Genomic DNA, 22,615 nt, shown 5'->3' on the forward strand with positions numbered 1-22,615 from the left:
CACTGCAGAGAGTACAAAAAAACTTGAAAGCCAAATGAGACAAAGCAAATATTGCTACAACCAACTGAAATTTGATCAATTTACAAATGTTCAACATGTTTAAGCTTGAGACTTTTATTTCTTCAATTATTTTTTTAATCGTGGAAACTCTTATGCTTCTCAATCTACTTATTTCACATGGTTTTATGATAGTTTCTTAAATTTTATGTTTTAACGTTACACATTCTAATATAGGACTATAGAATGGCTGTGTTTCTCCATCCAAAAAAAGTGTTGATTTTTCACAAGAAAATGAGAACATTATTGCAATCAACAGGGACTCCTGTGTTCACCCACCATGTAGGAGACAAAGAGGTCAATTCCTTTGAGGAAGGATTCGAACTCTGGTTGCCTACCTGCAATATAAATATATGTCATGCCATAGAGCAGGCTCAGGTAAGTTCCCTGTCAGTATTTCCTATTGTAGTTGCTGCAACTCACTAAACACAACTTAAGATGGTGCAGTTCATAATGGAGAAAGATGCATGGGTACAGTTCCCAACACAGCTGGCTCCAGTAACTGCTGTCTTTCATAAATACAGGACACAGTCAATATGCTTCTCCTGCTATGTTCCTTGCGTGGTGAAACAGACTTTCTCTGCAGTAAATTGTCACTAGTAAATTTACAGTCAGTACCTCATCCATGCACTACATAATCTCCAAACTCCTGCAAGGGCTTATAGAAGTTACTGGCTTCTCAGGAGCAAGTAACTGGCTATATTTCAGTTCCACATGAGGCAATGGCTCCTGCTGAGTTACTGCATATGCTGTCACTCAGAACACGGATATTTTCTTTTTAAAAAAGAAAATAAAAAAGTCTGATGAACTGCCATATTCTGCCCCTCTTCACAGACCTTTGCTATCACTGTTTATTCTGGGAGAAAAATGAAGGCATCTTCCACTGCATGACTGGGGCATGTACTTAAACACTCCAGTGCCTGTCATAGCTCATGACATTGCTTGCCCCCAGCTCATGACCAAAACGGACCTCTGAGTGCTCCCTTATGTAACTGGATGCATACATGTTCACACAAGATGAGTCAGCTGTACAGTCAGCTTCTTGGCAACTCAGCTAGTCCATTCCTGGCACAAGGTCACAGCATGTAAATCAACGTCATTTTTGACAGGTCTGTGATATTTTCCTATTATGGAGATTATAGCACTTCCAAACACTCCTATTTCGAAACTATGAGTCACTATAAGGATGCTGACTACCTATTTCTTCTTATAGTCATCTATAGCATTTAATACAAATATTATCTCCAAGTATGTAGTAGAGGGTGAGATTCAGCTCCAGATGCAGATGGAAACATTTAAGTATCTACAGTGCAATGTCTCTAAGCTTGATATCTCTGTTACCATGATAATTAGTGGACACTCAGTTCAAAGTATCTACTTTGGAACAAGAATATTGCTGTACCGGTCACGATTTTTTCTTCCTTAAGTACAACTAACTTTGGAAAACTATTAATAAGGTGCATTTCAATAGGGGTGCTGGCATTTTGGTCATAGGACACATGGTCTTTCTTCTGGCAACAGGCTGGTAGGAAAACAGCTGCAGCTGGATCGATTGTTCCACTGGGCTGACTCTTGCCTGCAGACTGTGAGTTGCACAGCCCTGCCTGATGCCTGTGGGAGACATCACAGTCTCCTCATCTTTGAATCCTTCCCTCGGTTTTTTCAGTACAGACTGACAAGAACTGAACTTCAGCTCACAGAGAGACATTAGGCATCTCTAAGCTTTCTATAAATGAGCTGTCTAGGTTCCCTTCTGTTCTCAGTAAAGAAGAGAGGTATCTCCAGAGAATAATTCTGCTGCTGAGGGGGATGAATTGCTTCAGAAATCACCTGCTTTTCTTTTCTGACTATAAAAAAAGGAGCTTGGCCAATGAGTTGACATAGCAGTTGCAAATGGCCAAAGTTCAAGGTGATCAGTCTCAACCAAGCTCAGAATATATAAATCTCGCTTTGGGTAACGAAAATCACATTTTTAGGTAAACAACATTCCCCATTTAAAAATAGCTAACTTTTTTATTTAAACTCTAAATTACTCCAGCTTCCTATGAAGCTGCTCAAAACTGAAATATAATGGGGAAAGCTAGAAAAACAAAACTAGCACAGCCAAGACAGGGACAAACATTTAAAATGTGTATGTAGTCAGGCTGAATCAAAGCCTGCAGATTTTTATGGAGGAATAAGGACGGATTTGAAAGTAATTGACATAGGAGAAGGCCACCATTCAAACAGGCAGGCACTTTTTAAAAAGCAAAGAATATCTCTCATAATCTGCACAATTCTGTGTGACATATTCTATGTTACATAGCATAAGTGAACATTTATATAGCCTGTCCTCATTCAAGGTGGTGCTGCATACACCTAAACACAAAAGCACTTAAATATTTCTGAAATTCTTTGAAAAATTCCAGAAAAAAAGGTGATTATCCACTTTGTAGCCCTTTATTTCAAATACAAAAATTGAATGGATTTTATTTAGTGGTACACATGTAGATTGCTCCAAGTAAACACTAACAGTGTTAGTATGTTTTGAAATAACAGCATATGAACATGTAATGGCTAAGCTGGAGCAATTTGTAACAACCTACATGCTCCTAGAGGACAAGAAAGGAAAATCCCTTTTTTGATTTTTTAATCTGATAAAACACTTTAAATTTATGGCATTTTCCTTCAAACTGGGCGATTAAACCATAAAATTGTTGTTAGATTTTCTGAAAACCAGAGGGATGCAGCCTAGCAGAAAACCAACTTCAAGACTTTTTCAGTGGTTGTGACCAACTATAAAGTTTGGCATAAAGCCTATTGTGACCCTTCAGTGAGCTAGTATAGCCCTAAATTTTGTGATTCAAACTACTTTTTAGTTTCTGTGACACCACTGCATGATTTCCATATGCATTACTTTCCTGACTCATTTCTCAAAAGACAAAGTCCAACAAGTGACACTGCAGTGGCATCAGCAGAAAATCCGCCCTGGAACTGTATGTGCTCGAGGTCTTCCAACCATGCTGTAGAGGGACAACATTCAGATGTTCCTCAGAGCTTTTGTGGCTCTGGCCTATTTAAAAGTTCACAGATGTAATTCCTACAGAAATAAAAATTGTCTCAGCTATGTGAAGATTCAGCATCCCAACATGACTGACTGTAATTTTTGGATAACCGATTCATGTCATTTCCTTCTGTGAGACATTTACACAGACATAACACAACACAACATTCCAGTGTGAAGGTGAAGAGATGGAGGAATGGGCATAGGATTTAACTCTGAATTACTGTATAGTATTGCATTAATGTTCTACAACTCTGAGACAGACGATAAGAGGCTTCCTTAGAAAAAACAAAACCAAAAAATTTGACAAACCCGTCTTCTTCCAGTAGACTTTGACCTGAAGTTGATTGTCCTGATAGAAAGGAGTTCCAATTTTTAGAAAACGAGTGGTTTTCCTTCTTTGAAAGGTTGGGTAAGGATCTACCAGTCCTTTCTGTGATTTCCCAGCAGATGTCCGTTCCTCTGCAACACACAGAACAATCAGGAAACTATTTAGTTAGTACAGTGCTGTAAAATGACTATGTTAACTGTGCTGAAATTCAGAAAATAATACTATCTTTCATCCAAATTATCTTATTTCAGTATCTTACCTGAATGAAATTAATATAAGGAACAAACTGTCCATAATAGTTCAAAAGACTATCACTTGTTTGAAATTCAGTCAAAGAAAATATTTTAGACGGGGACAGAAAAAGATAAATATATTATTATATGAAAATGCTCTGTAAATTTTCTAAAGAATCATAAAGAAAGGGACTGTATTTATATCCCCAAGAACAAGAAATGTTAACAGACTGACTTTTTAAACAGACACAGTATCTAGCAGTAGTTCTGTATAATCATTCAGACTTTATATTTGTGCAGTGTTTGAACATGCACAAAAACCAAGGACTGCATTGAGTGTAACCCACAGAGTGCCACATGTGGTTATTACATAAAAGTAAATATAGTCTTTTGGTATGCTATATAAGAACATTGTGGTCAGATTAAAGATCTTTCTTGCCCACTTTTCTGTTTCCAACAGTGAATGGTGAATGCTTAGGGAAACACCGTAAGATCAGAATTTTCTTTCAGTAATTCCCTTGGTTATACGTGCCTAGCTTCCAACAAGCAATGGTAATGGGATGCCTTTTGTTTGGCAACAATTTATGAACATTTATCAGAGTCGACAGTATTTCTAGATATTTTCAGTTGAAAAGGCAGCAATGTTGATTTAAAATGCAATTTGCATTGCACACTTGCAAATATATCCAATCCAATTAAGAGGATCAGATTATGAACAAAAAAAAGCTGTATAATTCAATAGTACACCTAAAGGAAAACGAGAGTCCAATAATTAGGAAGTGGCAAATTATTAATTACATACTTGAGAGAAAGAGGGAAAGACTCAGATTTCAATAATTGTCACAAATAACAAATAAACTGGAACATTTTGCCTCACAAGTAACATAAAATTGACCATTTTGCCTTACATGTAGCTTCAGCTGAAACTCACTTGCTTTATGGCCAAATTTTACTTTCTCAGCCCTTTCCTGAATCTGGTAAGATTTGTCATTTTCTTTCTTTGTTTTACATTAAAGTAAAACTACCAAACTTAAGGAAATTCTTTCTCAAGGTAACCATAAAGTTTCTGCTGCCTAAATGGAAATCAAAAAGTAATAGAGAGAAGTACAAACTAAAATCTATTAAGTATTCCTCAACTTAAAGTATTTTAATTTTATTACATCTCTGCTTTGCTATTCTCTGTCTGCTCCACTTCCAGAAAAACCAGGACACCAATTTAGAATATTTCTATATAAAGATCAAGAGTCTTGCTGCATTTCCCAGAAGTGAAGCATACAAATATAGTGAGGCAACATATTTCTGAGTGTGGGGAAATATAATGCCAGAGGGCTGGGGTCAAAGCTCACAGAGGTCTGTAGGACTAAATTACTTCAGTGGGTTATGGACTATCTCTATTCTGACAATAGGACCAGACACCTAAAACCCAGAGCTTAATTCCACACAGAGCAGAGCATCTGACAGTGAGACTTCAGCAAAATTGGCATGTTGCTTCTGGAATTACCTCCCAAAGGCTATGGAAGTCCCCAAATAAAGACAGGCCATGAATGTCATGTCCTAGATAATATATCAGGCAATTTTTTTTCTTTTTCATATTTCTCCATCTGCTTCTGAGTATTCTCAAAGGTACCTCAAGCAGGACTGGCTCTGTACCTAACTTGAGTGAGATTCAGAAGATGAATTTGCATCTCCTCTAGGAGTAGTTTTTATTTGCTTTTCTACATAAGCTACAATCTAGCCATTTTTTTAAAATGCCCAAAAAAGCCTAAATACACCTCTCAGCAGAGTGCTCTATTCACTAAAATGTGTGTCATCAGTGTTTAGATTCAAAGAATCTTGAATCCTTTACCTCAAAGCTTTAGTAGAAAGGATGTTCAGATTTGTCTATAAATTTATTACTGAAATACTCTACTGTAAAACAAATACATGTTTTAGTTTTTGCAGGCACTGATTTGCACTTAGAACATACTGCTCACTAACTAAATGGATGTTCATAATTTGAACAGAACAGTCAAATACTTGAAGTTTATGCGAATATAAAAATATTATTCTCAGTATAGTCTTAGTCTAGTTTTAAAAGAAATACAACAATTAATCAACCTTTTAGTACAAAAAGGTCACCCCAGTAAAGCAAAATAAAGCACCAGGCATTAGAAAGTTTGTACTAATTACACGTAAGTAGACAGCAGACTTTCACAGAGAATACTGAGGGACTGTTTTCTGAAGCAAAAAAACCAAGGAGAGGGCAGAGTATCCAAGCAGAATTGTGGAAGGAATTCTAATCTTGCTGTGGCAACGATAGGAAAGAGGTGCTGCTGGAGTGAACAGAAAACGATGAAACAACCAAAGTCACATGTGAGGTATAGCATAAATGAACTCCGTTTGGTAGAGGATTTGTAAGTAATACCTGAGATGTGATCTGCTTCAGATTCTGAAAAACACAACATCTTGAAGAAGGAGAAGTGAAAAGAACATCTTCCTCTCTCAACGCAAACCCAGGGATGATATAGACTAAGAAAGTCAGACCATTAGTGAGGCCATGGAGAGCTGATACAGCACTCCCACTACCAGTGAAAGGGTTTCTCACAGTAGGTATGGAACGGTACCAAAAATTACATGGTTCAATCTCAACTACTCAGCTTCAGTTTAGAGGGTTTTTTTTATACTGAAAGTCTTTATTTACTATGTTTAAAGACTACAATGATCTGACCTAATGTCAGGATTAGCAATAAAGTATGAGAAAGGTCGGTTGATTAATTGTCCCTGTTCCCAAGATGAGAATGTTTATAAAGCTATTCTCATAGTAAAATGAGAGAAAGAAATTCAACAGCTTGCCCATTGTTCCTTTGGCTAGTTCTGTATAATGGTATCTAGAATTTTCTTCCAGTTATTAGGACACAGACCAACCCCTGGCTCAGCTGAAATCCCAGCACCAGTGTTCTCCTGTGATCTGATGTAAACCCAGCTCTTTCTCAAAGCTGTGATGTAATCTGGCGACATGACAGTCAAGATGACTGGGCTGAAAACTAAACACCTTGAATTTTAGCACTGAGAGCAAGAACAGAAAATTTTACCAGAGGGAGCAGGAAATTGGGAGGGGGTTGGAAAAAAAAAACAACAAAATTTTTGCTTGCTTCTCTAGCAAAATGAACTTTGCAGGGAGAGTGGGAGGGGAGGAAGAGAGAAAGGAAAAACAGTAGCAAATCCCACAAAAAATTCTTAGGAAAAGATTCAGCAAAACATGAACACCTCCCATAAACACCAAAGATATGTTTCTAATGTAGCTTAATGGCTCAGTGTTCTGGAATTAAACACCCAGTTCTCACTGTAATTTTTCTTCTGTTATATCTCCTGTGTACATACAGAAAACAAAGGACAACTTTATGTGGCGACTCAAAGAAGTTTTTGACATCATGCACAGTCCTGTAAACTACATTACTTTTCTAGGGGATGACAAAAAGCACAGGTACAATGTAGGAGAGCCAATAAGGAAAGGGCAGAACTCTTATATTCACTTACATTGGGCTTCACTGCGGATTTAACCCAAACTTGACTAATGTACAGACTGTGAAGGTTCAAGCTGATATTCTGGTATGGATTTGAAGAAAAGACAGTGTATGGAAGAGATGAAAACTTAACCTTCTGCTGCCTCTTAAGATGGCCCAGAAAAGTAGTAAAAGTAAGTTTAATATGGGAGAAAGAAGGATATTTAGGTTTACTTTTTCTTCTTGGTACATTAATATGGGAAGCAACTCTAGACAAGAAGGTCTATTATAGCTAACAACTACTTTACAGTATTTTATGTACTCCCAAACAGAATATGACAACAATAACAGTTGATTAGTTAGGTTGAAAGTAATTACAGTTCTGTTATAAAAATGGCCACAAGTTTAAACTTTGAGTGTACTTTAAAGAGAGAATATAAATTAATGGAAAATGAAATGGAGACAGGGAAGAATATTTAAAATCATATTCTTTAACATCTTATTATCAGAATTTTTCTATATTAGTTAAACAGAGAAACATCAGCAATTGTGGCAGTAACCCAGTAGTGTATTTTAATTGTACAAAATAGCATTTAACCAAGACTAAGAATCACGGTTTACTCTCAGATTCAGATACAGTTTTCAATCATATTACTTAGCATGTCAGGTTTTAAAGACTATAGCAATGCATAACCTAACCTCTACAGATCTTGAGATTTAATTTGAGTGCAGGTCCTATGTAAGCAAAATTTTGAGAATGCATTGCTTGTTAGATACGGAATGTTTTTGATTTCCTAAAAGAAGAGACAATGTTTTATTTCAGTTCATAGTAAATACATATTCGTGTGGTCCAAGAACCTGGAGGCCTATTATAGGCTACTAAAAATAGTCAGGATTTTGAAAGATATTGCAGGTTAATACTGTTCAGTTAAGACAAAGACATAGAAATGGTTTTATTCCAGACACTGACAAATACCATCAGTATTTATACCTATATAACATCTAAAGAATACTAACACAATAGTCATGTAAATGCTTCATTGAAATTGTTTATTTTAGGTGAGTAGGATCTAAGACAAAGAATTAGGCAGAAACTGACACCAATTTTTAGACAAGAAATTTAACATGAAAAGGTTACTCAACTTGATTGAGAGAGGATCTTTGTGCTATGAAACAGCCTACTTTAAGAAAAATATTTTATTAAATTTGAGAGATCATTATATAAAACATTCAAATTCCAGATAAAGGAGAGAAAAAGAATTCAGGTATTTGAATATGATTACTCACTATTACTCCTGATGTCCTGAGTCGTGCTAAAATGGAGAGAAACCTTAGCACTTTTTAGGCGTATCTGACCCCAACGTGTTACTGCCTGCAGTTCTACATTGTAGTTGCTGTTGGGCTGGAGCCCCTCCAGGACCACATAATTTTGGGCCTATAATAGAATAAATATACAAAGTAGTTATAGTATTGCTGAAACACAGGTCTTTATTAAAAACAGGCCTGTTATCTTAGGCACCCTACCTTTTTGAAATTAGAAAATTCATGTATAAATTTCAGAGCAAAATTTCCTTTTTAAAAAAATCTCTTTTATTGGACTCTGTTTTTCTGTGTCATTTAAAAATACTAACCTTCTTGATGCTATTTTTGCAGTTCCTTGGCAATTACAAACCTTTGTTTAGGCCAAAACAAAGGGGTTTTCTTCCATATAAAAAGTTTTTTCTTATGCCAAAATCATTTTAGCCAAAGGAATTTAAATGTTTTATTCCCCAATTTCTGTGTTAGTAAAGCAATTGAAAACTTTTTCTATAGAAGCCAGTCTGAAGACAGCTCACATCCAACATTTAATACATTCTTCACTATTTTCTATTTGTTTCAACTCTTGAAAATAAAAATTAAAAAAAAAAAAATACCCACTCATTGGTAAGAACACTTTTCCACTATAAAATGGAAAATATAATAGAAAAAATACAGTTTCTAGTGTCATGGAAGTGTCTTTAATAGGGAAACAACAGAGTAAGTTTATCTTTCTCCAGGCAATAACTCATAAATTAGGTCAAGTCACACAATACTGCAAAGAAGAGTCCAGGCTTCCCAATAGTCCAGGCTTCTCAATAGTCTTACAGTTTAATTTTGTCTAGATTTAATTATAAAAATGTCCTTCTAGTGCATGTGCCAGGTGGAAGACATTACTCCTTGTTTTTATTAGAATTCCTTGTGCCTCTTAAGTTTGACAGTCAATCCAGAGTGACAAAAGACAACTATTTACCCACGTAACCATCCCATATTTAACACTTGGAATGTTAACAAGGGATTGCCAAAAGCATTTAATATTAATTATCTTTACTTGTTTTGTGCTGACATATTGACTATAGCTCTTAAGAGTGTTAATATTGTATTCAAATTAACTGAATGTCTACCTGGAATGATTTCACATAGAAATCAGTATAAAATTATTTGAATTAGTCTATCTAAATATTAAAACTGGGCAAAAAAATTCTTCAATTATCTTTGAAAACCAAGATTTTTCCACCTTTCCTTTTCTTTTATTTTCCTGCATTTTCTGTTTTTAGCCTAAGATTTGCTATAATATTCAAATGACCACTGATTAGCAATAGCATATGGAGTGTGCTGGAGTATTCAGACCTCCTGTAGGGAGGTCTGAATATCATTGGCACTGATGTACAGTTTCATTACAGGCTGCAGAAGAAAAAGTACAGTAAACTAGAAGTAATACGAAAGATATTGTAAGAGCCGTACTTTTCTATAAAAATACAGCTTGATTCTTCTGTATTTCCCTATATTCAAGATCAGAAACTTGGTCCAAATTAACATTATGTTCAATATTAGATCTGTTTTAATATATTTGTATGTAGGATGTACTCTACGCAAAGTGTCAAAACAACATTAAGGACCTAGATCAATTTTAAAATTCTCTGGGGTTTGTGATTTAAGGATCAGCTTGTAGAGAGAAAGCTCCCTGGTATCTTTAGGCTGAAGACTCTGTCTTGAAGGTCTCAAGCCAATGTAAACTGTTCTGAGGAACACAAATTTTTCTACATAGCATAGTCCAACCCTACTCCTATCTTGCCAGAATAATTTTTTTAGAGGACAACTAAGAACTAACCTTCTTTTCTGTGCAAATTTACTTGCATGATTTCATCCCGCAGCCTTCATTGACTTTATTTTTCTAAAGGTTTGGTGACCAAGGGACAAAGAGGGAACTATGACCCTCTGACTGTCATTCATCACAGTTCAAGTGGGCAGCCAGAGCCAAAAGACAGTGTTGACGTAGACATTGGACAAAATTCTCATAATGCATCTGTGCACAATGCACTGAGAATCAAGTTCAATCTGTTATCTGTAATAGATTTCTTTTTCTTTTAATTACTTTAAAATAATATGCAATATACTTAAGGATATCATAACAGAAAGCTTTCCAGTAAACCAATACTTAATACATCATTAAAGAAACTCATTCTTTGCTGCAAAGGAAATATGTCAGATCTTTGGTACAGCAGCTTATTTAAAGAGTTTTGAGAATGTTCTTCCCTTGGACCTATGCTGACTATTTAACAGTTACTCTCTAAGACAGTGACACAAGTTTTATTTGCATAGTGAAAGAACAATGTTACAGATGAAGTTAGGCTTTTTAAATAAAACAAGCACTGCATCTTTAAGAAGCACTAATAGAATAAGCCTGAATTTGGAGGACTAACAGCACTTAACCTTCTGTTGAACTTTCCTGAAAAAGCTTATTGTATTTAACTTCATTTTGAGGTCCAAGTCTACTTCTCTCCCTGAGTTCGGTGCAAGATAGCATTGAGAGATCAAAATTGTCTATGGCCTTGGTGATAGGAAGACCACCACTTTAGCAGCTGCTGAAATCATTCAATTTGTCACATATTTTATACTTACACTATATTTTGTGCCAGAAATAAGCCAGATTTCTGTCCCATTTATTCATTTATTTCTTACCCCATCGGTAGTCTTCCTTCTCTTTTTTTTCGCTGGAATTACATATTTGCTGTATGTCCAGCTCCAGAAGACTTTGTAGTGGTGCACTGGGATATCAGGCTCTTCTGGAAGATCCCAAGTAATCATTACATTCACACTCCCATCATTGCTTGCACTGATATTGGCAATTCTGATATTAGACGGAGCTGGTGGAGCAGATGGATCTGGAATTTAAAATAAACAAAGAGATTCTAAAATAAAGATCACCTTCATTAAGGTAAATATTATCTTCATCTTATATATTTACCAGGCATACACAAGCTGGATTAAACACACTAAATATATTGAGGAAAATTCAGGCAAAGATTTCCCATGACTGATATGGTTCTTATAAATTCTAGAAATTCATACTCTACTGAAATAAAAATTATGGGTTAGCATCTAGTTTTGTCATTACTCTGTGTTTTTGATAGTTCACAAACATTATGAAGCTTTGTCAAAATGTACTAGACTATCGGTTTTACTACTTTAAATACACAGTGAGTGTAAAACACTCGAGTTCTACAAGTGGCATTGTAGAGTCACCACAGAATTGTATGGTAGAAATACTGAATATTTTTTTGGTGTTGCCAGATAATTCTCAGATGATAAAATTATGTTTCGACATGTTGAATCTTTCTCCAAAATTCTAATATTGGTATTTACCACCATGGGACATAAACACTTCCCTAGAATTAATGCAATTAAGATGTAATGATATATTATTCTGTGATAGAAGTCTATAGGGGTTTTTTTAGAATGACAAAAAGCAGTTAGCTTCCCCTGTGATTTATTTCACTACTCTGTTCAATTCCTGGTCAATATCAACTGAGATAACAGTTGTCAGTTGTCTTTGTGCTGACAATTGAGTCAAAAAGGACACCTGACAGTCAGAGGCTCAAATACTGAATCTTTTCCAATATTGAATATAAGGTCCTTCTTGTGGACTTACTACATAATATCCTGGTTCCAAGTAATGTGAATCAATGGAAATTTTGCAACTGAGCTTCTGAAAGTCCAATTTGCTGTTTAACAAATCCTACTTTTTAATTCTACTTTTTAACTCTGATCTTTTTTTAAATGGCTGTGGTAGCTAAAAATTCATGACAAAATATAAGGAAACTGCAAAACCAAAATTTACTAGAAGTAAACGATGAGACTCAAAAAAAAAATATTAAAAGTATATCAAGCACAATAAAGGAAATTCATGTTAATTAAGACCTTTTAGGAACCTGTAGCCTTATTTGCCAGAAATAAAACTGGAGTTGTGCACAGGGGACACCAGACATGCACTTCACCTGCAACTTTTTATAATGGTAAATGAGCTGTTAAATAAACGTTCCAGGCGTACTAAGTTCGTTAGATAATCCCTATGACAAATGGTGTCACTGAAGAAATCCATCATTTACTTCATGAAAAAACACATTCAGAATTAATAAAGACAGCATTTCACTTTTAAAGATCAGCAGATGTGAAATAATGGCTTATTCTTGTTATTGATCAGGACTCTTGCTTAAGTAACAATGGATACTCCTCACACATGCCACTTTACTTAAATAGTAACGGATGTCTCTGTTTCCTCACATATATAATTCAACCTAAATTTTGGCCATAAAAGTTACAAAGCATACCTAACAATTCTGGAAATTAAACATAATTTACAAATAATAAGAATTCCTTAGTTCTCCTTTGTGTTTTTTTTTTTAATCCACTCATAAGCCATTTCTGGCTTTGGAGAAGCACTGCTTTTACACTTATTTCCTTACCTGTTGTGCTGGTTTTGGTTGGGGTAGAGTTAATTTTCTTTGCAGTGGCTGGTATGGGGCTATGTTTAGGATTTATGCTGAACATAGGGTTGATAATACAGAGACGTTTTTGTTAGTCCTGAGCAGGGCTTACACAGAGCCAAGCCCTTTTCTGCTTTTCATACTGCCACACGGGCAAGGAAGTTGGGGGTGCATGGAAGCTTGGAGGAGACACGGCTGGGACAGGTGACCCAAACTGGCCAAAGGGATATTTCAGACCATATCACATCATGCTCAGTATATAAAGCTGGGGGGAAGAAGGAGAAAGGGGGAGACGTTTGGAGTGATGGTGTTTGTCTTCCCAAGTACCTGTTATGCTTGATGGGGCCCTGCTCTCCTGGAGATGGCTGAACATCTGCCTGCCCATGGGAAGCACTGACTTAATTCTCTGTTTCACTTTGCTTGTGCATGCAGCTTTTGCTCTCCCTATTAAACTGTCTTTATCTCAACTCACGAGTGTTTTACCCTTCTGACTGTTTCCCCAGTCTCCACAGTAGGGGAGTGGGTGAGTGGCTGCGTGGGGCTTGGTTGGTGGTTGGGGTGAAACCACAACACCTGAGAAGTAACCAACCACTCCATCTTAAAGTATACAAAAGTACTTATATCAGAATGGATAAATTAAAGAAAAATTTAGCTAAACGGTTTGTACTACGCTCTGATACAACTTTTCATTTCCTTCTATTGTTTAATAAAATAAGTAAATATAAATGATATTTACATACCATAAATATAAACACAATCATGATTCATACATCTAAAACCTTTATTAAGCATTCATCTTCACTATTTAAAATGTTTGGGGGGGTTTTATGGCACACACATACGAGAATGTATTAGGGAAATAAAACATTTATAACCTGAAGTGCAACATGATCATATTACTGTAGGTGAATTATTCAGGTTATCTCCCAGAAGTACTATGCATCATGTATTATGTATACAAAACATATGGGATAGAATTAAAGTGTTTCAGAGAATGTCTTTCCAAATAGTCAGACATAAGCAAAAACAATTCTAAGTATAAAACTTGTTTTTCCTAATTCTGCACCTACAGAAGACTGAGACTCATTTAAAAAAAAATCTAAAAGTTAAATGAAATAACTCTTCTGGACAAATCATATTATGATTAAAAATATTTTGAAGTTCTAGTCACCAATTTTTTTTAGGTCTAAGAGCAAATTTAGATTCATCCTTTTCAAATGCTTCTATCTCCATCTCAAAAAAGAAAACAGTAAGGAAGAACTATGTGCGTACTGAAACTAATAGATCATTTCTTCTGAATTCTATAGCACTAGCATTTCATCCTGTATCTTTTATAATTACATAGTTTATTTAAAACATTACTTTATCAGCAGCATTTCCTCTGTGCTCACTAGAAACAGTCCAGTCAGCAGACAAAATGCTGATCTATATTTGAAAGAAAACCTATTAATGTTTCCACTTTGCTATGTGAGAATGTAAACACTGTATTAAAAATCATTGGCTAATTACAGTTAAGGATAGAAAGAATGTCCTCATAGAAGGAATTTACATGCAAAATAATACAGTAATAGCAGAGATTTTCCTGAGTGCCCTCTTTCTTCAAAGATTCTTTTGCAAATCTCGCAAATGTCATCCACAAAAATGCCTCTGAACAATGAGGAACAGTGGTGGTTGTAGTAGTAGAAGACAGAAAGGAGATCTGCAGTTGACAAACATGAAAAGGGGTGACATTTGAAAGTGATACATTTTCTATAAGACCTTTTCTAAAACTAGTAGAGGAAGCTGGAGAAAATAATAAGCTAGAAAGATGTAAGACATCAAAAATAAACTAATCTAAATTATTACAGTTTTGCATTAAATCATCTGGAAAAAAACCCATGTCTGATTGAAGGAACACAACAGTAAAATATTTCTTGAATTTTGGGTGTATTACCTGAAATATTAAGCCACTTAGTGAGCATTTTATATCAGCTGAGAATCCATTCCATATTAAGTATTTCAATACCACTATATAATTTATTCATCTATTTCTATATATTTCTGTGACACTCATCACTATTACAAGTGATAGAATCATCATTTTGTAAGCTAAAAACCCAAGAATATTAATCGGTTCTTCATTTGAAAGGATTTATTTTCATAAGCAGAACAGATAAGTGAGAAGGAATAGCAGGGCAAGATATTTGATCTCTGTTATTAACAGGAAAAAAACCCAGAACAACCAAAACCCCACCATCAAAGAAAACACGTAAAAAAACGCAACACCCTCCTAGACCTCTCAAATAAACAAGAACCCAGAAAAACAAAAAAAATCTGTGAAGTGCAAGAGCATGCTCCTCCACAATGCATGCCAGCCAGCTACCAGATAAGAGATTAGTTGGTTTTTTTCTGTGTTATTGAACAGAAAAGTCATGCTTCTACAAGGTGGTCTGTTATGCTTATGTCTATGTAGATATTAAAAGCACTATACAACTCGTGCTAAAATACTTCAAGGTCTAATAACTGGTACTGAATCGTAAAGCTTACATACATAAGGTGTTTGTTAACCTGGTTATAAAGCTCAAGTGACATTCTGCTGACTATAAAGCCAACAGCCAACTGTTAGTCTTCATATACCTGTGATCCCTTTGACTGACTGCCCACACGTATAATTCAGACACATTAACATTAAATTACTGGAAACTGCTGCCAGTTTTTCAAATGTAAATTATGAAATTTTATACACATTAATTTATCTGAGTGTTAAATCAAATTCTTTGGTCTGCAGAAAGAGTGATGTTAGTGGCAGTTTTTCCCTTGCATTTTATACTATAATTCAAATAAAATAGAAGTCACTCTATATATACAAGAATTTGGCACAGACAGCTGTCCTCAACTCTGAAAAAATTCTGGTCTCAGCAACCTGACAAGTAAATCGCTTCTCACTGCTAGAAATGATAGCTTCATTAGGTCAAGGCTGAAGCTGCTGTTCCAGCACTTGGAGTAAGTACTGCATTTGTCTGGATTGTATTTGGCTTGAGTATACCCAAAGGACTTAAATTCTTGTCTTGCTGGCTACTCAGCCATCACAAGCAAAACTCTGTCTCCAATCCCCAAAAGGGAGGATTTCTTGCTGCAAATAAAGGAAAAAAAGAAAAACCTCACATCATCGCCATTTCAAAATGCGTGTCTTCCCACACTCATATTTGTAAACATAGTGATAGTTTATATTTTCCAAAATTATTTCAATCAATAGAATCTGGAAACACTTTTTCAACCTTGAAAAACAGTATGGGCAAGCTATAAACAAGAATCACATCATACACTGCTGCAATGCATCCACTTTGGATTTCAATGTGGAAACTGTAGTGAAAACAGTAAATGATTTGGAATATATGTCAGAGAAGGGGATAATGACATTGCAACCAGAATTCTCATTCTGAGCTGTAAAAGTGAGAGCAAGTTTGACAATAATTTAAACCCTTTTTTATGGAGCTTTTTCTCAGACTTAAAATAGATCTCCCATTGCTATCTTTCAAACATTAGACCTTCCAACTTTAAAAATCTGCTGAAGCTGCTCTTCAGACAAGTTTCCAACCATTAAACAGTTTCAAGGCATAAGAGGGAGGACTGGCTTTGCCCAGTGGAAATGGCACACATAAACCAGCTGTGCAACAGTATAAAAAAATCATTGGTCTCAAAGGAGCAACAGAAAGAATTTTATTGCTGTGAGTGGGTGTCTGTTCTGGTTTTTCTAACACTCAGTAATGTATGCATGAAATCACATCCAGCATGGTACTTATGTGCTGTGAAAACAATGTTGTCTGCGTCCTTTTGCTTGACAATCTATCCTGCGTATGCTAGCAACTGCCTTCATGATGAAGACAGAAACCTGTAGCAGAGGTAGAAGGATCGGATGATTTGGGCTCATTGTGTTGATCTTATGGCCTCTTTTTCTCTCTGAGAATGGCACAGTACCTATCCACAGACCAGTGAGATAATATATTATATAGAAATGCCTAACGTTGATCCCTGTAGTTAACTGTAGCCTCAGTTACTAAGAGTTTGTTCTCATTCTCATCACAAATCATAAACAGCTAGGAAAAAATAGCTTAAAAACTCTGAACCAAATGCAACAAATTAAAAATTGTATTACTAGTGCCAAGCAGCTTCTGACTAGTTGGGGTAGGCTATCCAGTGCCTGCTTACTGGGTGAAAAGTACAGGTAGTTTTCATCCAAGGACATTAATGTATGGATTGTAGGAACAGTTCTCTCTGCTTCCAGAGGAAAGGAAACAGCTTGGAGAGAGTCAGTCTAAATATGAAGAGAAGTATATTTGTATCTTTGGAGATCAAAAATGTTCTGCCAGGTATTCAGTTAGTTTCATTTATTGCTGTTATTGTAAACCACTGACACTCAGTTAAAGATGAAAAGGAAAGCATACACAATTTAAAAACCCTGAAAAGGGAAGTGGAAACCACTGTTAAAATAGAATAAAGTTCTGATCAATTTTAGCTGACAGTATCAATGTAAAAGTCCATGTGCAGAGTTCTACTTCTAGGAAAAAAACTACTTTCTAAGTGCAGCATTCACTTCATTTTCCAGCCACTCTGCTACAAACAGGTAGGTAGAGTCTAACCTGTGTTTCTTGTCATTTTGGAATCGTGTTTTGGCAAAACAAAGCATCACTTTATTCCTCTGAAGGGTCATGTTGGACAAGCACATGCAAACCCTTCATTTCCTCTATAAAAATAAATAAACAGTGTTAAAAAAACCCCAAACCTCTGCTTAAGCTTTGGATGTTTCATAAAGTCTCAGCTGCGTAAATTTATTTATTTATTATTTACAAATTAATGCCATAAATGAACACATGAGGCAGTGTAAAAGCTAATAAACCTTCACCTCAAATGTTTGCAATATAAGAGCATCAAAAGCTGCAGTAGATCAAACCTCAAAACACAACTGTATGAAGAATGGCAGGCTGAAATGCTTGATGCAATACTCTTGTTTTCCTCATTTAGTCTTTTTAATTTCATTCCATTTTAAATTACTTTGGATAATGAGGAGCTTTATTTAGTGATAGAAAAGTTTATGGAAATTACCTCAGAAGACTTAATATTATTTTGAATAAAACAAAACTTTACTTTGCTGTGTCTACTTAGAGATCATGTTTTTGCGTTTGCAAAAAGCACAAAATAGTATAAAACAGGATTGTGGTAACCAGACAAAAAGTCTCTCTCCAAGTAATTACAGCACGTTTTTGAATGTTCCTCTTAACAGCTTAAAATATTTAGTGACAGAGACTTTGTGGTGCCATACTTCTCCCTAGATTCAGATTAAATATCATATTTGTCCTCCTTTAAAGAAAAAACCAAACCCAAATAATTTGCTATTCATTATAACTTATGAGCAATTGGTAAAAGTTCAGCATCTTGTGTGAGAAACTGTCTTAGGAATTGCTGTCATGTTTCTTGATCAAAGGGTTTCTTTTCGAAGAAAACTTCTGCTAAGTCTGACAAAGATAATAATCTTCTCTTGGTCTTGGCACAACAGGGTGAAGTGAAACACTGATGTGAATTTCTGTGCACACTTCACATAAACATAGCACAGACAGGCAGCAACCTTCCAAAGGTGATGTGCCAAAATCCACTTTCCTTTTCCAAACTGGAGGTTAAACGTGCCTGTAGGAGCTCAGCAGGGGCCAGTAGATGCTGGCACTCCAAAAACAAAGCACATCTGAGCAGCAGTTTCTTGCCTCTCAGCCAGGCAGAGGCCGCCACTTCCCACTGAGCTCCAAAGTAGTAATTAAATGTCTATGTGACACTATAACTGTTGCCACTATGACTGCCTACCTGGGGACTTGGAGGCTAAAAGATAGCCATTAAAGCATCCCAGTATCATTCCCAGCACTCAGCACCCAGAAGCATCTTCATGTGAGTCACCTAGTGTGACTACACATTTCATCTGGCAAACATGGCATCTTTATAACAACCACTGACAGTACTAAAGCCCCTTAAATAGTAAAATGAGCTGCCAGATTAGGATGATTTGGGCTATGAAGCTGATAGTTAACTGAACTCCTTTCTGTTTTTCTGGCAATTCATGATTCTCTGCCAAGGGCTGGAGTTCAGATTTGAAAACTGTTATTTTGAGAGTTATAGAGGCCTTTTGAAGAACGCTGACTACATACTTTCTGCCATTATCAAAATCCAATTATTTTAATTTATTAGGTAAGAGCATGCAGAGGTACTACTGTTTCCCTGACTGACTACTATCTTTGTCACAAATGCTCTCCACCTCCACCAGACAGCCACAAGTAGTTATCAAGAAGAGCAAGTGCTTCAGAGGTTGCTGCAGAGAACACAGAAAAAGAGGACTCTGGTATTCATGTAATAGTTTCAAAACCACAAGCTCCTGAAACACAAATCACTGCCAGCTGGGAGGCTATTCTGAAGAAATACCTCTATGTGTTTATTCTGCTCTTATATTGTTATCCAGAAACCCACTTCTGGCTCGGGTCAGATTCTGGTCTAAAGAGACCTTCAAAATGACTTACCATGGATATTCTTATATTCATTACCACTGTAGGTATATTAAGCAATACACTCCCATGGCTAGCACACTCAGTAGGGGGTAAATTTTTTGGAAAGTAATAAAAATCCTGTCTGAATATTCAAGCCAGAATATTGGTGTTATCATTCAGTTACCTTTAGGTAACTGAAGTGATAGTGGTTCCAAGCAGAATAGTCAGAAAATATTTACACAGTAAAAAACTGACGATCTCAGTTTAAAAGTAAGTTGGTGTCTGATTCAGCAACAAACTGCTGTATCTGCTGGCGAGCTGTTCATAAAGAAAAGTAAAGAGAAAGGTACTGCAGCTGAAGGGTCCTTACAATAAGCTCAACACAGCTCAAAGGAAGTGTATTTTTGATGTGACTGAAATGGTATGTTACTTAAGTATAATAAATTCTTAAAATAATACTTTTTTTATACATGAAAAGGTTTGTGGTCACAGCAGTAATGGGATAGCTATGCCAGCCAACCTTCTAACCACAAATATGGATATAGCACCAAAAAGTTATTAAGTCTAACATATACTTATTCAGTAAGTGATTAAACCATCCATACCAGCAAAAGTACTTGCATGCCTCTATAAATGCATCTCCAGTAAGATTTTTTTCTAGGACTGACTATGGCCAAACTGCAAGCTAAAAGCTTGGAACCCACAGACGGCAGCTATCTGTACTGCAAGACAATTCTGTCTACAGAAAGAGGAGGAATTGCATTCCTTGAAGTATGCTGAGTTATACCAGCATAAAGATTCTATCACTGCTAAAACAACTACAAGTGTTTCTATTAGAAGCTGCCTCTATTAGTAGAGTGAGAAGTGCTGGATCTCATTTTTTGGCGCTGAAGTCAACTAACATGGTCTGGCTATGCCCACATTATCGACTGTCTTTAAGAGAGGGTGACCACATCCAGACCATCTGCCTATTCAGAATAGCGTCTGGTATGTGGTAACCCGCATACTATGCCTGAGAATCATCCAGGAAAACTTTGCTTCGCGTGGGTCAAAGGCACACCAGGGACAATGCCAGGAACTTCACAGGATGGGAGAACTGTTTCTATCTCCTTCATCCCTCAAGTACCATTTACTGGTACAGAAATAATTTTCAAAGTTATTTTATTACCCAAAACATTGCAAAACCAGAAATCTCAACAAAAATTTCTACAATACTTTGTGGGCCATCAGGCATGCCTTTCTAATGAACAGAAACATGCTACTTCCCATTTATACCCTTTTTTATTCTTAAGCACTTATAAGTAGTGCTAGCAAGGGGAAAAATATCTTAAGAGGGTCCAGAGTTCCATCAAAACAATGCTGCTACAATTATTTAGATACAGGCAACAAAATATTTCAGTGCTGTACTAAACATATGGCAGCAACATATTCATCCTAACAAAAAAGAAAAAATATTATAAACCTCTCAGAATAACACACTGAAACCCCAGTTCCTTCATATTTCATGGTCAGGGTTATAGTGTTTGACATCAATCATGTGGAAAATGTTTGTTTAAAAGGAGGTTTATTCGTGGAGACCCCTTACTGATAAAAGAATCTTTAACCTTTAATTCCTTTGCCAACTCCAAACAAATCTCACATCGTTTCTAAAGTCTGTGGCAGAAGTACCCAAAAACCCATCTGTTAAAAAACTTCTGCCACAAAAGTGGGCAAATCAGGTTGTGCTCCATGTGTGAGTGAGAGGAAGGTGAGTACCAGACACAGTGAGCAAAAACTAACCTTTTGAGGATCGGAAGTGCTTGCTGGGTGCTGTGAAGCCTCTTGTCCCGTGCACGTTCACAGCTGCCACGCGGAACTGGTACCACCTGCTCGCTCGGATGTCCGGCAGCCAAACCCGCTCGTCCGTAGTCTGGTGGGGAAAATGTCACACTTACACTTGTTGTTCTGACATGGATATCATCTCTTGTGCAACAACAGTTAGTTCACAAGCTCTATGCAACCATGTCACCTGACTTTGACCATCATTCTGCACTGCAAAGCATTTGCAGCTGTGAATAAAATGATATAACTATCCAATTTTGCAGTGCATTGCAGATCTCTTCTGGAAAAAGTATCTTTTAGAAAACCAGTGAAGTGTTAAATTCACAAAATTAGTTTTCCAGTTATCGCAACCTTCAGCAGTGTTTAGGGCCTAGCTGTTCAGGTGTTGACGTTTCAGGGAACTCATTGCCTGAGGTCACAGGAATGATTTCTCCAATTCTCAACTCTCAGAGAATAAGGGGTCCAAAATGGCCTAATGAAACCCAGCAATGTGAGAGGCCACTTTTTCTAGTTCATAGGAAACACAAAACTCTCAGGTAATGGATGTAAGCCTTCTTCAATCTTTGACACTTACGTCAAAAAGACACTCACGCCCTTAACTGTTCCCTGCAGATTTTTCTCAGGTCATAGGAGGTGACCTTTTCTCCAGCAACACCCACTGAGAATGTCAGTGTCATGAGTTCAATTGCCAAATTCTGTGGGGAGAGTCTTAAATGCTGAAATATGGCACAATCACAGATGCACTCTGAACCCTTTCAGTAGGAGGTGCTTTACTCTTTCTTATTCTGAACCTTGCTTTCCTCTATGTTTTTTCCCCATGAAACTTTTGAAGAGCTATCTTCTGCACTGTTATATTTTTCCTAAGGTACAAATACCAGAACCGCCACAGTCTCCTGGTAACCACTGAATCACTGCCAAATACAGAAGATGTAGCATCTTTGTAAAACACATCAGAAACACATCCACTTGTGGATTTTATTTTTGCAATTACCTCTCTATTATCCAGTTTTCAATTTACTTTAGAATATCATGTTTATTGCATTTTGATTTAACTCTTTAATCAAAATAACACATGAACCTTAACCAGATGTCATGTATATGTCTAAATATATTATACAATCACTACTAATTACCATTACTGACCAAACATGCAAGCTCATTGAAAATGTAGTTCCATCAATTTATTTTTACAAGCTCTGTTTTCTACAACGTCAAGCAGACACCTTCCTGTATGGGATTCAATGTTACTTGCAATGATGCCAAGTAGTTCCCAAAAAAGGTACAGCATAATTTCTGCTTTTTGCTCCCTTTACAATCTTGGAAGAAAGCAGCAGCTGTTGACATAACTCAGATAGCCAGAAA

The 22,615-nt window shown here is 36.3% G+C and overlaps 1 protein-coding gene across 2 annotated transcripts in view; it reads right to left on the bottom strand.

Moving 5' to 3' along the window:
* ANOS1 (anosmin 1) overlaps positions 1-22,615 on the bottom strand; it is a 131,709-nt gene that overhangs the window by 21,740 nt on the left and 87,354 nt on the right. For both annotated transcript variants that reach the window (XM_027675132.1, XM_027675133.1), the window contains 4 exons: positions 21,212-21,341; positions 11,125-11,327; positions 8,434-8,581; positions 3,413-3,562 (listed from right to left, as the gene is read on the bottom strand). In XM_027675132.1, coding sequence (XP_027530933.1) covers positions 3,413-3,562; positions 8,434-8,581; positions 11,125-11,327; positions 21,212-21,341 — 631 coding nt within the window. The remainder of the gene's footprint in view (positions 1-3,412; positions 3,563-8,433; positions 8,582-11,124; positions 11,328-21,211; positions 21,342-22,615) is intronic.

The sequence above is a fragment of the Neopelma chrysocephalum genome, unplaced genomic scaffold, assembly GCF_003984885.1.
Source record: "Neopelma chrysocephalum unplaced genomic scaffold, ASM398488v2 Primary Assembly neopelma1_25, whole genome shotgun sequence".
NCBI classification, from domain to species: Eukaryota; Metazoa; Chordata; class Aves; order Passeriformes; family Pipridae; genus Neopelma; species Neopelma chrysocephalum.